The sequence below is a fragment of the Mustelus asterias genome, chromosome 12 (genome assembly GCF_964213995.1).
Source record: "Mustelus asterias chromosome 12, sMusAst1.hap1.1, whole genome shotgun sequence".
Lineage (NCBI taxonomy): Eukaryota > Metazoa > Chordata > Chondrichthyes > Carcharhiniformes > Triakidae > Mustelus > Mustelus asterias.
The window spans coordinates 91,794,900-91,811,054 of NC_135812.1; the positions used below are offsets into that span (position 1 = coordinate 91,794,900).

At 46.0% G+C, this 16,155-nt stretch overlaps 1 protein-coding gene across 2 annotated transcripts in view; it reads right to left on the minus strand.

The window, feature by feature from the left end:
• Positions 1–431: 431 nt before the first annotated feature.
• Positions 432–16,155, minus strand: part of LOC144501694 (uncharacterized) — a 32,148-nt gene continuing 16,424 nt past the window's right edge. Inside the window, exons 8-9 of one of the 2 annotated variants that reach the window (XM_078225633.1) lie at positions 13,342–13,515; positions 432–1,844 (exon numbers count right to left, since the gene is read on the minus strand). In XM_078225633.1, coding sequence (XP_078081759.1) covers positions 1,806–1,844; positions 13,342–13,515 — 213 coding nt within the window. In that variant the 3' untranslated portion in view covers positions 432–1,805. Of the gene's footprint in view, positions 7,043–13,341; positions 13,516–16,155 lie in introns of both variants that reach the window. The other variant, XM_078225632.1, reaches the window with a different exon arrangement.

A 16,155-nucleotide genomic window follows, 5' to 3' on the forward strand; every position in this document is an offset into this window, starting at 1 on the left:
TGTTTTCCCATTACAAGCCATCCTTTCTCAGGACCTTAAATCACCACTAAATCACATAGTTTCTCTATCCTCATACATTTCAAACCCAAGTTTTCGTGTCACCAAATCCTTACTTCCTAAATTGCCTTGCCTTCCCTTTCAGTCTTTTCAGCCTTGATAGAACTTTACACAGCGGTCCTCGAGCTAGAATTATTTCAATAATAAATAGGATGTTGAACTATGCTATGATATGCCGACAGATATGAATTATGATTCAATTCCAGTAGGCCACAAACATCCATTTTGTGAACTTGGTAATGGTGTTGAGTGTGAATCTTTAAGCTAGCTGTTGTAAAGTGAAAGGATGGGTAAATGCACCCTGACTAACCCTTTCTTAATTCAGGTACGTGATGCAGTGAGATATACAAAGGGGACGAGGCTCGGGTGAAGGTCCAACACAACTTTATTGAACATTTTATCAAGGAAAATCAATACATTTTGTATTCATTCATGGGACATGGGCGTCGCTGGCTGGCCAGCATTTATTGCTCATCCCTAGTTGCCCTTGTTCAAAGGGTAGTTAAGAGTCAACCACATTGCTGTGACTCTGGAGTCACAGACCAGGTAAGGATGGCAGATTTCCTTCCCTAAAGGACATTAGTGAACCAGGCAGGTTTTTCCGACAATCGAAAATGGTTTCATGGTCATCAGTAAATTCTTAATTCCAGATTTTTTTTATTGAATTCAAATTCCACCATTTGCCATGGTGGGATTTGAACCCGGGTCCCCAGAACATTAGCTGAGTTTCTGGATTAATAGTCTCGCGATAATACCATTCGGCCATCATCTTATCAGACTCTCCTGTTGTACTTCAAGTAAACTCAATCAATCTCTTCACAGGACTCTTCAGTAAACGGTCTTAAATCTCCAAGTAAACAGTCCCAAATCTACACTAGCTATTTATTTCTGATACACACTTCCAAGGGTTTCCCTATCAGTATATTTGAATTGTTTGTCTGCAAGGACTGGTAATATCGGTTCAATAAGGCTGGGACAAGCTGTTCCTCAGTCTTTGAGTGTTGGCTGATGTTTCAGGATCTGCAGTCATCAATTTCGGTTTCCCCTCTCATCTCAGGCTGGTTCTGGTCTTTGGGTCATCTCACCAGGGTGGTCTTCTGGGTCCAGTCAGTCTGATATTCCCACGAGATACAAGGAGCTGGAGATGCTGAGCTGCTCAGCTGCCAGTCAGAGGTGCTCTTTGGAGATGCCGTTGGTGCAAAAGGCAGAGCGAAAGTTGGGGCTCCAGGTTGCCCCTTTGTCCCCCTCTTCTCATCCTTCTCGAATATTCTGTGGCCTGAGTCCAATACTAGCATCAGGCAGGAACAGGAAGATCCAATGAGGTGACTACTTTCCATAATTGGAGGTCACAGAACATGGTTTTGAACCTTCAGCTGTCAAGGACTGTCCTTATCATGCTATGCCACTGACCTCCTATTGGGCTGGGTGCCACCAAGTCTGCCTGGCATCCAACGCCGGCATCTCCACATCATGCTTCTAACAAAGCAGGTTCACTGGAGATGTAAATAACGGTTCATTCTGAAACAATGTGGTCATTAGCACCTGGCCAGGCAGTTCCAGGTCTGTCTGTTTTCGACTGGGACTTAATTGTCCAAGGTTTGGCCGCATGAAAACTGTCTCTTCCAGCTCTGCAGTTTGCAAATTGCAAAGTCTAGCTGGATTTAAACTTGGCTTCCACATTTTGAGCTTTTAATCCATGCTAATGAAAAAGATATCACCATATCTGTAACAATCCTGGAGCTCGTGGATCACCTGACCACACAGCGTTTGTGCACTAGCCAGCAAACCTTTGAGAGATGAGAATATCTAAATATTTGAACCAATCTTACAAATTTAAAACATGGAAGACTGGAAGAAAATCTCAATTTTAATTGAGATTTAAGCTGGGACGTCATTTGAAATTTTATAATCCAATTGTACAGTGATTGCTGCTCCAGAGAGAGTCCAACACTGAAAACACATTATAACTATCAGTCTGTCAGGTACCTGGCCATTAATAATCCAGTCGCATGTATACAGTTGTGAAGTCTTACACTTAGAACATAGAACATAAAACATTACAGCGCAGTACAGGCCCTTCGGCCCTCGATGTTGCGCCGACCAGTGAAACCAATCTAAAGCCCATCTAACCTACACTATTCCAATATCATCCATATGTTTATCCAATGACCATTTAAATGCCCTTAATGTTGGCGAGTCCACTACTGCTGCAGGCAGGGCATTCCACGCCCTTACTACGCTCTGAGTGAAGAACCTACCTCTGACATCTGTCCTATATCTATCACCCCTCAATTTAAAGCTATGTCCCCTCGTGCTAGCCAACACCATCCGAGGAAAAAGGCTCTCACAATCCACCCTGTCTAATTCTCTGATCATCTTGTATGCCTCTATTAAGTCACCTCTTAACCTTCTTCTCTCTAACGAAAACAACCTCAAGTCCCTCAGCCTTTCCTCATAAGATCTTCCCACCATACCAGGCAACATCCTGGTAAATCTCCTCTGCACCCTTTCCAATGCTTCCACATCCTTCCTATAATGCGACGACCAGAACTGTACGCAATACTCCAAGTGCGGCCGCACCAGAGTTTTGTACAGCTGCAACATGAAAACTTGGGGGGGTTGTAAGGTACAATTCATTGGACAGAAAATTCTGGGGCGAACAGTCGATCGGTGTGGCGAGCCGGTAAGATCAGGCAAGAGGCGGAAAATTGGATTTGTGCTCGGTTTGTCGCTTCTCACAATGTTACCGGCCCCACTCTGCCTGCGAGACAGGTTTCGCACCCATAAAGGGCACGAAGCCAATTTAAATATAGCTTATTTAAATGTAATTAGTGAGTCCCGAACGCTATCATCCAGGCTCACTTGTCCTTACCTGCTCGCCAGGTCAGGTCCTCACTGGTGAGGGCCACGTATGGTCCCCACCAACAGGAACCAGATGTGATGGCCTTGCCGGTGGGACTGGAGGCCATTGAAGTCCCCTCAGGTGGTTGGGGAAGGGCCAACAAGTGTCCCTTGGGAGTGCCAGCCTGGCATCCTAGCACTGCCCATCAGGCACGCTGGCACTGCCCACCTGGCACTGGTTTTAACAACACCAGGTTAAAGTCCAACAGGTTTATTTGGTAGCAAATACCATTAGCTTTCGGAGCGCTGCTCCTTCGTCAGATGGAGTGGAAATCTGCGACGTCTGACGAAGGAGCAGCGCTCCGAAAGCTGATGGTATTTGCTACCAAATAAACCTGTTGGACTTTAACCTGGTGTTGTTAAAACTCTTACTGTGTTTACCCCAGTCTAATGCCGGCATCTCCACATCATGAGTTCCAGGGGGGGCAGGGCCAGAAGGGGCAGGGCCTGAAGGAGCGGAACCTGAAGGGGCAGGACCCATGACAGGGGGCAGGGCCATGATGGGGAAGCGAGGGAAGTCTGTAGGGAGGTGGAGAGATGGAAGGCTACTCTGCATCGATGGGGGGGTGGGGATCATCTGGGGCAGTGATCACAGTGGGACAGCGATCGGGGGTGGGGTTGGCCGGTGCGGTGATCGGGGGGGGTATGGCGATAGAGGGGGGTGGTGGCTGGGGTGGCGCTATACCAGTGTAGTCGTCAGGAGGGGGTGTTCAGCAATTGGCTTCCCGGCGTGAATAGGCTCCACCCACTCCCCCTGCTGGCGCGATTCACATTTGGCCTAATTTTGTTTTTATAAGTGCCGTATGATTGCATCTGGGAGCTCACCCAAAAACTGGGTGCAATTCGCTCCTGTTTTCACACTAGTTCAGCACTTAAAGGACCAGATTCTCCAATCTTGCCCATGGCTGGGATTTTCCCATCCCACTACAGTGAACAGAGATTTGGCTAGGTGCCAAATTCTCTGACTTCGCTGCCGCAGGAGCCTGGTGTGAACAGCCGGTAAGACCGCGCCCAGAATTCTTTTGGCAAGATCGCCCCCAATATTTTTGTCTATGTTAACAGCATTTGATGGGTTAGATTACAACCCAGGGAGAATCATAGAATCATACAGTGCAGAAGGAGGCCATTCAGCCATCAAGTCTGCACTGACTACAATCCCACCCAGGCGCTATCCCCATAACCCTATGTATTTACCCTAGCTAGTCCCGCTGACACTAAGGATCAATTTAGCATAGTAAAATGTCTCACAACACCAGGTTAAAATTCAACAGGTTTATCTGGTAGCACGAGCTTTCGGAGCGCTGCCCCTTCATCAGACAGTGACCAAAGCCGGGAATTGAACCTGGGTCCCTGGCGCTGTGAGGCAGCAGTGCTAACCACTATGCCACCGTGCCGCCGAACAGGGGCCAAAATATTCTGCCGGCGTTCGCCACGGATGAAAACGGGAACGCTGGCGGAAATTCCTGCGAGAATCGAAAAATGAGATTCTCGCCGGCGAGATCCCATTTCCCAATTTTAACTGCCCCCATCGCTGTAATGCATTGAAGGCAGGAACCTCATTTCAATGCATTTAAATACGTTATTGAGAATTCCCCACTTGCTAATGTGGCGCCAGGTCAGCAAGCTTTATATTCATAAAAATATAAAGTAGCCGAAGGGAACCAGCTGAGGTAAATATAGCCTCCAGGGGGAGAGGGACATGCCTGGGCAGGGTGGCACTGTGACAGGGCCGTGCCAGAGGGGGCCCTCTGGGGAGCTTGTATGTGGCGTTCATCTTTTTAATTGGAGATCATGGGATTCCCAACTGCCAGCTTTTTCTGGCCCTGCACTGCCACTGCGACAGCGCAAACCAGGTTTCTAGAATTTTAAAATAATTTTTTTTAAATTCATTCATGGGACGTGGGCATCGTTGGCTGGGCCAGACTTTATCGCCCCTCTCTAACTGCCCTTGAACTGAGTGGCTTGTTGGGCCAATTCAGAGGGCAGTTAAAAGTGAACCACATTGCTGTGGCTCTGGAGTCAGGCCAGACCAGGTAAGGACAGCAGATTTCCTTCCCTAAAGGACGTTAGTGAACATCTGATAACATGGCAAGCAAATCGGCTGTGCAGCCAATGAGCTGTACACTGGTTTCCTCACCTGAACCAAAAGAAAAACGGAAAGTCCTGCCCGTGAACCTTTACTTACAAAATTAGATTACTCAGAATTAAGTGCTCTTCCAAACTTAAACTCTGGCTGCTAGTCAGTGATGTTTGAACTGGAGAAATGAGTTCCGGTTGTGGTAAAACCAGAGGCCATGGGCGTGCCAAGGCCCAAACTTGCTCCTCCAGAGTAGGTCTCCAGTTCCCCGTTGGCCGCATCCACCGGCTGGTGTGCAAGGGTCGCCATGCTGTGTGTGCCAGAGCCAGAGTTCCCATCTATCTGGCCGCTCGCATGGAGTACTTGACCGGCAAGATCCTCGAGCTGGTCGGTAACGCGACCAAGGACAAGAAGAGCCACATCAAGCCCACCACCTGCGGCGCACCATCCTGAACATGCTGCTGGGCGGGGTCATCAAAGCCCAGGATGGGATACTGCCCAACGTCCAGGCTGTGCTGCTGCCCAAGCAAATCGGGCACCCCAACAAGGTTTATGCCTGGAAGGGCCAGATGAGAAAAATATCAAAACTTAAAATTACACAAAGCTTTGCAGAACTGAGCTGGTAAATGAAAAGCTCGAAGAAGGACTGTAAGATTTGGAATTCAACCAACAAGATAGCAGTGATCTCAGTTCATCAGTTCCTATTTGTCACAGATTCGGAGGGAGTTCATTCATATCCATATTTTCAATATTTCACTGTTATACTGCTGCTAAACATTTCAGTTTCCTTCAGGCAGTAAGAAACCTGGAATTCTAGAAATGTGGGCCCAAAATTCCCCAGCCAAATTGATGCAAAATCACCCGCAGTTAAAGAGATGGAAACGAAGTTTCAGACTTCACTCTTTTTGCTGCTCTTCAGAATATATTTGGGGTTGGACACAGTACGATCCCTTGCAAATTGGGGAAATTGGCTATGCAACATATTTCCTGCCATTTGTTTCCTAATAATGCAAGGGCTGCCTCAGCATCAACTATTGACACCTTCATGAGGGGATTAGTGTATTTAAAACCTAAAAGGCCAGTTTCTTTACTATAATCAGTTGTGCAGCAATTCACTGAATTACAGAAACAAGCCTATTTGAAAATGTGCCTTTAGCGTTGATATATCTCCAAGGCTGTGCTGTCTATGTGAGCTGGATCGTAAAAGGATAAATCATCACCCACATTAAACCCTAGGGATCTGAGATTATCTGTAAGTCTTCTCAACTTTCTGAAAATCAGACCTTCAGGTAGATCAATGTATTCGGTTGGAGATTGTAGAGTTGTTCTTTGTACATAAGAGGTTAACCTCATGACAATGTCTGGATGTGCACGCAGAAGTTGGCTTAACGATTCACACTCGGCACAGTTCCCATATTCCCAATATGGATGCTCATGATACTCTGGACTTGGATGATAAATTACGTTTGGGAACATAGTGACGCATCTCTCACAAGGATGTCTAGTCTTTAAGAATGCACGTTGCCTAAGAGTTATGTTCTTCTCCAGAGGGTTGGTCTTCTGGAGACCTCCTGGTCCATCCACAGCATCCTCACACTGATTGTTTGGTGCAGTGCCTGATTCAGAAAGGCTTTCTCCAGTGAAAATTATATTGTAAGCCACGGAGTGCACATCTGGAGGGAACCAAAGAATTTGGTTTTTATACCAGTTGCCAACACAGACAGCCAGGCTAATGTTTTGGTGCCATGTTTGACAGCACATGATATCGATCATAATTTCTGCCTGCTGCCTTCCTTTATATGACACTGAAGCACCAAAATAATTGTCTGTTTTCTCATTTGTGATATGACGATCCTGGAAATAGCAGTAGTTGATGACAGTTGACACAAAGACATTTCTACATTTACTGCCTTTAGCATGAGTAGATTCTGCAACCATTTGTTCACTCAGCTCCAACAGACACTTTAAAACTTCATCAGTGTTTCTTCTTCCCACAACTTCAACAACCTGGAAAACAAATATGGACTAATCAAAAAAAAAGAACAAAGAACAGCACAGGAACAGGCCCTTCGGCCCTCCAAGCCTGCGCCGATCACGTTTACCTATCTAAACCAATCGCTTATATCACTCTATTCCCCGTTTGTTCATATGCCTATCGAGATAAGTCTTAAATGTGGCTTCAACCACCTCACTTGGCAGTGCATTCCAGGCCTCCACCACCCTCTGTGTAAAAACACTTCCACCGCATATCTCCATTGAACCTTTCCCCCCGCTTATCTTGAACTTGTGCCCCCCTTGTAATTGTCATTTCTGCCCTGGGAAAAAGCTTCCAACTGTTCACCCTATCTATTCCCCTCATAATTTTATAAACTTCTATCAAGTCGCCCCTCAGCCTCCGTCTTTCCAGGGAGAACAATCGCAGTTTGTTCTATGTCTCCTCATAGTTAATACCCTCCATACCAGGCAACATCCTGGTAAACCTTTGCAATGTCTTGCATTTGCACAGCATCTTTCAACCAAAAGCATTTCACGGTCAATGAATTTTAGAATATCGCGTCCTGGTTGAGACGGGGGAGGGGAAATAAATACATACCTATTGTTGTGCAAACCTGTATGTTTTAACCTCTGCAGCGAAAAAAGACACAAAGTTGACTTTAACTACTTAAACACAATTTCCTTTATTCTGTAACTATTTAAACAACAGCAAATACGTGCAATGCATAAACCAAATACTCACTATCTGTTACTTAACTTAAGGCTGATCCCCACTCGCAATTAAAACCTGGCCAGGGTTTTGTTGTCACAATGAATCAGTTTTTTTTTCTCTAGATGTTATTCCTCATTGTGAACTTGGTGCCCCGAGTTCTGCCTTTCTGAACAAGCTCTTTTGTGTTCGCGGAGTTAAAACTCCAAACGTTCCTTGGTAACCAGCCAATGAATTGATCAGAAAACCCCAATTGCATCGTTTGATTAGGCCAATCAAATGGAGCCAGAGTAGTGGTATTGGTCCACCCCAGACCCCATCATACCTAGGCCCCTTAAGTGCATATTGTTTACATTCCAATGCCCAGAGAAGGAACACTGGCTCCAAAGGTCTGTCAAGAACTCCTCCCTGCCAAGGACAAGCTGTTACATCTGACACCTTCTGCCCTTTGATAAGTTCCAGGCCACTGGCCACAAGAAATCCCAGTATAGTGAAAAAACAACTTTAACCAAAAATCAAGCTTGCTCAATTGAAGATCTTTCAGCATATCTAAGGTTAAATCTCTGCAGACCATTCAGCCACAATATGTTACCCGGACAACTCTGTAAAAAGTAGGAACAAGCCCTGACTCATAGCAGAGGAATTTCTAACCTTCATAAAATGAAGAGGAGGTTTATTATTTTTAGAAGTGGTGCTAATGCTTCTGTGACTGCTGACAATGGAATTCCAGTGAAATACATTCACCCTTTTCCCATTTCTAAGGCAGAGCTTCAGCCCCAGAGATGGTATGTCTGTGATAGCCAGTTATGAACAAAGGCAGCTATTTGTGACTCCTAATATCCCAAGATGGAGTCAATGGTCCAACCATTACCTGCCCCCAAACACAATGGGTTTCAATCAGGAGGGTCGCTTGTTACCTGAAACCATGCTGTCACATGGCCAAGACTTGAGCTGTCTGAAAGCCTTTTATTAATAAGCTGTTGGAAGTTATCTGCAGTTTTCTGTTTGTCCTCTGAAAAGCCTGTAGCTGCCTACCATCTTACCATCAAACAGGTAGCAGCAAAAGGAGCTCTGCCCTGGTACAGTTGACTAGCTCTCATCTACACTGTGCACTACTGGAATATTGGAACTGGTGCCTTCAAGTCTAATTCAAATCTATGTGCCTTCTCCCCTCGTGGAAGTCTCACTTCTGTAAAAACGGGTCACCATGTGACAGTCAATCGACCTCCCATGGGAAGCAACCCTCCTTTAGACTTTGATTCTCTATTCTGGACTCACATAAAACCATAACTTATATTTTCACTGTGGTCTGGTCCTGTACCTCTTTCTTTTCCTTATCTCATTATTGAGTGAGTGCACAAATGGGTGGACATTGTGAAACCCCATTCCCACGTTTTGTGTGTGCGTGAGAATTAAGCCAACCCTTTTATTTTTTCATATCTCATGTTTGCTGTGGGCAACACGGTAGCACAGTGGTTAGCACTACTGCCTCACAGCGCCAGAGACCCGGGTTCAAGTCCCAGCTTGGGCCACTGTCTGTGCAGAGTCTGCATGTTCTCCCTGTGTCTGCATGGGTTTCCTCCGAGTGCTCTGTTTTTCTCCCACAGTCCAAAGATGTGCGGGTTAGGTGGATTGACCATGCTAAATTAGTGTCAGGGGGACTAGCTAGGGTAAATGCATGGGATTATGGGAATAGGGCCTGGGTGGGATTGTGGTTGGTGCAAACTTGATGGGCCAAATGGCCTCCTTCTACATTGTAGAATTCTATGAGTTATTCAGAGGATTGGAACACTCCAAATTTAAGGGTTGGGGAAAATACGCCACTCAATGGGGAAATCAAAAATCAGAAGCACCTTTCTGTTTATGGAGAGGTAGCAAGAAGAGAAACCAGGGCTGTTTAAATCAATCCCCCTTCTGTCTGTAACAATAGTTAGCATTGCACAAGCAAACATTGAAAGTAATATGCAGACACCCAGGTCCCACAAGATCAACAATTTATCAATCTATTTGGCTGCTGTTGACTGATGGAGAATAGCATCTGATGTTCCTCAGACAGTGGCATGGGATATTTTTACATTTACCTGAACATCATATAGACAGTTTAAGGTTTAATCTAAAGGAGTACACCTCTGACATTAAAGGTTTTCTTCAAAATGCTCATAAAGATGTGCAGATTCGGTGGATTGGCCATGCTAAATTGACCCTGAGGACGGGATTTTACGGGCTCGCTCGGGCGAAACAGGAAACTCCCGCCTGAGGTCAATGGAGATTTCCGTTGTCGGACCCTCACCCGCTCGATTCCATGGCAGGCTGGATGGTAGAGGGCCGGCCTTAGTGTCAGGGGGACTGGCAGGATAAATATGTGGAGTTACAGGGACAGGGCCTGGGTGGGATTGTTGTCAGTGCAGACTTGATGGGCTGAATGGCCTCCTTCTGCAGTGTACAAATTCTATGAAATCTATGAAATAATGCATTGATGTGTCAGCACTGAAGTGCAGCTTGAATCCATAATCTGACTCAGCTACCACTGGGCCTAATTGACACACTGACTCGGGGCTTCCACCCATGAGATTAGCCCAGATGCTGACTGGTGTGCTGACATACCAGCATTTCCAACTTTGTTAGATGTTTCATTAATTTCCAGCATCTTTTCAGGTGCTGTTCCCCCTTCATTTCTGAGATGGTGAGAAAAATAATCCTCATTTTTATTTAATTGTTTATTTGGCAATTTTTTTTCCCCTTTCCCCTGGTTGAGTTTCCGCACATCATCTCTAATCAGCAAGACAAGTGGAGGCAATTGGCCAACTTCTATCCACATTGTTCTGAATGGCTGCTCCTTTATAAAAGCTGCATCCTGCCCTCACAGCTCCTCATTAACAACAAACTCAACTGAGTCGCTAGCCAGCCAATTCCTGATTAATAAAGATCCCATTTTGGAGATCATAGGGGAGGCGATGGCCCAGTGGCATTATCACTAAAACTATTAATCCAAAAACTCAGCTAATGTTCTGGGGACCCAGGTTCGAATCCCGCCACGGTAGATAGTGGAATTTTAATTCAATAAAAAAAAATCTGGAATTAAGAATCTACTGTTGACCATGAAACCATTGTCGATTGTTGGAAAAACCCATCTGGTTCACTAATATCCTTTGGAGAAGGAAATCTCCCATCCTCACCTGGTCTGGCCTACATGTGACTCCAGAGCCACAGCAATGTGGTTGACTCTCAACTGCCCTCTGAAATGGCCTAGCAAGCCACTCAGCTGTGTCAATTGCAAAGAAGGCAGCTCACCACCACCTTCTCAAGGGCAACTAGGGTGGGCAATAAATGCTGGCCAGCCAGTGATTCACATGTCCCACAAATGAATAAAAAATATTTTTGAAACTCCCTTGCCATGGTATTCTCCTACCTTGCTCCAGACCATTCCACAGATATTCCATCATTGGCAAAAGAATCTCATTGCAAACAAACCTAATAGTATTCCTGCAGTTCAAGACCACCATGTCTCCCCTGGATGACTACAACATGTGCCCTACCAATCTCATAGAAACATAGAAGATAGGAGCAGGAGGAGGCCATTTGGCCCTTCGAACCTGCTCCGCCATTCATTACGATCATAGCTGATCGTCCAACTCAATAGCCTAATCCTGCTTTTCCCTCATAACCTTTGATCCCATTCGCCCCAAGTGATATATCCAGCCGCCTCTTGAATACATTCAGTGTTTTGGCATCAACTACTTCCTGTGGTAATGAATTCCACAGGCTCACCACTCTTTGGGTGAAGAAGTGTCTCCTCACCTCCGTCCTAAATGGTCTACCCCAAATCCTCAGACTGTAACCCCTGATTCTGGACTCCCCCACCAACGGGAACATCCTCCCTGAATTTTATATGTCTCTATGAGATCCCCCCATATTCATCTGAACTCCAGCGAAAACAATCCTAACCTCATACATCAGTCCCGCCAACCCTGGAATCAGCCTGGTAAACCTTTGCTGCACTCTCTCGAGAACAAGAACATTCTTCTTCAGAAAAGGAGACCAAAACTGCACACAATACTCTAGGTGTGGCCTCACCAAGGCCCTGTATAATTGAAACAACATCTCAGCCTTCAAGCTCTCCCACAATGGTCAGGGATTCTGACGAAGCTGGCAGGAGTCTTGGGAGAATTGAAGTGACATTTTGTTGTCTTTGGTGGTGGTCACATTAGTAAGAAGCTTTCGAGTGTGTTCTGCGCATCTCAGAAGCAATGTGGTTTTTCAAGAAATTCCTTAACGCAGGTGCGCACCGGCGCTGGTGATGAAAAAATTATCATCTAAGCTTTCCACTGTTTTTTACATATTCAGAGTGGGAAGAGAGCATGAATTATAGCAGGGTACGTCCTGGCTGTTAGGAAGGAGCAGGTGTTCAATACAGTGAGGGCAAATTTGGCTAAAACTGACAGAAAATGCTCCAAATTGTTACCTGTTCCAGGGTTTGAGTGCCTACAATATCTTAGAAACCCGGGAGAGGTCAGCTAATTCTGACTTTGAATAATTCTTGGGGAATCGAGGTGGTACTCTTGTGAAGACCTCCCTCCTTCTCGGAGGCCATCATCATTCCATCTGTGAAACCTTTTACCTCTATCTGTGCTGAATTATAGACAATAACACCTCAGTGAAGGGTCTTCAATGTTTTGAGCTTCATGTTCTGCAGAAGCATCAGTCTCAGACACTTCAGTGAATATTATACAAACTTGGCTCTTCAGCTGGTTCAGCAGCATGAGTCTGTTCTCCCAGTTCATCAGGTGGATTTCTTATCGAGGACATTAGTCATAGAGTCATAGAGGTTTACAGCATGTAAACAGACCCTTCGGCCCAACTTGTCCATGCCGCCCAGTTTTTACCACTAAGCGAGCCCCAATTGCCCACATTTGGCCCATATCCCTCTATACCCATCTTACCCATGTAACTGCCTAAATGCTTTTTAAAAGACAAAATTGTACCCGCCTCTATTACTGCCTCTGGCAGCTCGTTCCAGACACTCACCACTGTCTGAGTGAAAAAATTGCCCCTCTGGACCCTTCTGTGTCTCTCGCCCCTCACCTTAAATATTAATAATGCTGGAGTTTACCATGAATTTTTAATGAGGCTACACCAAGTGAAAATGGCCTTGTTCTCTGTGCTGTAACATTCGCTCCCAAAATGAAATTCTGGTGCACTTACAGTAACCCCATCCCATAGCAAAATCTGACCTGCTGTATGTAAAGTGTAGTAAGAAGTTTAACAACACCAGGTTAAAGTCCAACAGGTTTATTTGGTAGCAAAAGCCACACAAGCTTTCGGAGCTCCAAGCCCCTTCTTCAGGTGAGTGGGAATTCCCACTCACCTGAAGAAGGGGCTTGGAGCTCCGAAGGCTTGTGTGGCTTTTGCTACCAAATAAACTTGTTGGACTTTAACCTGGTGTTGTTAAACTTCTTACTGTGTTTACCCCAGTCCAACGCCGGCATCTCCACGTATGTAAAGTGAGCAGGATGTGGACTAATGGCTCAGATTTAATCGACTAAGTGGCCTATCTCTGTTATTCACCACACAGCACTTCTGAGGGTGAACTAATTGAACTTACTGCATCAAGTAGCACTGTGTAAGGTGGGCGTTTGGGAAGGTGGGTGTTGTACTTCTGAAAGACGTCTGGATACTTGGCAGACAATTGTTCAAATTCCTCTTCTTTCCCAAAAAATGATTTAGGTTCAATGATAGGATCATTAATGCTGCCACAAAACAGTATTGTATGCAATATCTGTAAAATAAAAAACAACATTTCAACAAAAAACTGCTTACTCATCATAATACATGCCTCATTCAGTTTATTTCTTAGTGTCACAAGTAGGCTTACATTAACGCTGTAATGAAGTTACTGTGAAAATCCCCTAGTGGCCACACCCTGGCTCCTGTTCAGATACATTGAGGGAGAATTTAGCCAATGCACCCAGCCTGCACGTCTTTCAGACTGTGGGAGGCAACCAGAGCACCCGGGGGAAATCCATGCAGACACGGAGAGAACGCAAAAATTGGTTCACTGAGAATGAAGTCGAAGCAAGAAATGCAGAACACAAAGTGCAAAACTAATAGATTATCGGGTCAAGAGGAAATGGTCAAATTTCAGAGTCCCCACCCTGAGTAAGAGATTGTGCCCTCCGTTAGTTATCTGTGATTTTCCAAAACATAAAGGACAAGATACAACGAGGTGCAGATTAGATTGGTGCAAAGAGCACAGAGTTTGAACGCGATCCTGGCTGGGGTTGGTTTGGGACTTGCCTCATTGACCTACTCATGGTGGAGATCAAGGCACTGAGGCTCCAGGCAAAGAATTCAAGAAGAAGAATGAATGATTCCAGCACATTTTCTTTTGTTTTTCTTGCCCCCTTCCTCCCACTACACCCCACCACCCACTGTACCCCACCTCCCACACTTCACCCCACCTCCCACTACACCCCACCTCCCACTGCACCCCACCTCCCACTGCACCCCACCTCCCACACTGCACCCCACTTCCCACTGCACCCCACCTCCCACTGCACCCCACCTCCCACACTGTACCCCACTTCCCACTGCACCCCATCTCCCACTGTACCCCACTTCCCACTGCACCCCATCTCCCACTGTACCCCACTTCCCACTGCACCCCACCTTCCACTGCACCCCACCTCCCACACTGTACCCCACTTCCCACTGCACCCCATCTCCCACTGTACCCCACTTCCCACTGCACCCCATCTCCCACTGTACCCCACTTCCCACTGCACTCCGTCATAATGCCCAAGTTTACCATTATTCATTCTATAAAGTGTAGCCATTAGATCTCACCATTTTGGGATAAGGGAGACTGATTTTCTGCTGGTTTAAAAGCCCTGTTGCTGTTCAAGGATGTGGAGATGCCGGCGTTGGACTGGGGTAAGCACAGCAAGAAGTCTCACAACATCAGGTTAAAGTCCAACAGGTTTATTTGGTAGCAAATACCATCCTGGCTGGGGTTGGTTTGGTATTTGCTACCAAATAAACCTGTTGGACTTTAACCTGGTGTTGTGAGACTTCTTGCTGTTCAAGGAGCCATTACAGCCAGAATTGTTTTGGGCGCTCAACTGAAAACCAGTTCCTAAATAATGTCTGCGAGGTTGACAGGAGGACTAAAAGGTTTAAGTGACAAAGCCGCGTAAGTGTTCCGACAAGAAGTCAGGCAGAATCACAAAGATGCTGTGGGAGGAGGTGGCCAGGATAGCATCTGCCAATTCCAACATTCGCACAAATAAACTCAATGCAAGAGGTCACAGGTGTAGGTTGAGAGACGGTAGATTTAAAGCTGAGATGAGGGGTAACTGCTTCTCGCAGAGGGTGGTGAATTTGTGGAACTCTCTGCCCCAAAGCGCGGTGAAGTCTGAATCGTTGAATGGTTTCACGAGGGAGATAGATACATTTCTAATAAAAAAAGGAAAGAGGGATGTGGGGAACAGGTGGGGAGGTGGATTTGAGACCAGGGCGAGATCGGCTATGATCTGATTGATTGGCGGAGCAGGCTCGAAGGACTGAATATTCCTCTGTGCTTGAAAAAAAGTTAATGACTTCTGTTTGGGAAAGTAAGAGTAAAGTGTCAAAGCCTCTGACAATGCACTGTATGTTAGCCAAGAACTGCGACTTTGCCCTCACACTGTGTTAAAAGGCTGCAATTACTTATATCTCCAATAAACCATGTGGTATTCTACACATCCCCAATTTTCATCTCAGCCTCTCCTCTCAGCCTTAACAGGGAATTACTTTGCTAAAATCTTCACATTAAAATCAAACTGGTTGATGCATATGCTTCAATCCCTGCTGACATGAGCTTTACCACACCACATGACAAAGAAAAAGATCATTTTTGCTTTCTAGAATCACAGCATCCCTACAGTGCGGAAGGAGGCCATCCGGCCCGTCAAGCCAGCACCGACAACAATCTCACACAGGCCCTATCCATGGAACCCCACGTATTTACCCCTGACACTAAGGAGCAGTTTACCATGGCCAATCAAGCTAACTGCGCAGCTTTAGAATGTAGGAGGAAACCGGAGCACCCCGGAGGAAACCCACACAGGCACGGAGAGAATGTGCAAACGCCACAGGGTCACCCGAGGTCGGAATTGAACTCGGGTCCCTGGTGCTCTGAGGCAGCAGTGCTAACCACTGTGCCACCGTGCTGTCCTTAAGCCAAGGATGTGGCAGCCCATATCAGCAAAGAGAGATTGGCAAATGGTGGCACACCCAGAAATTACTGCTGCTCTCCTTACAACTGCACTGCTGTATGTTAACATCCCCTCCCGCAGGTCTGAAGCACTTCCGCAGGTTCTTCATTGAACCCAGGGACCCTCAGCCCTCTTATAAACTTGACAGAGGTTCTTCAGCGTCT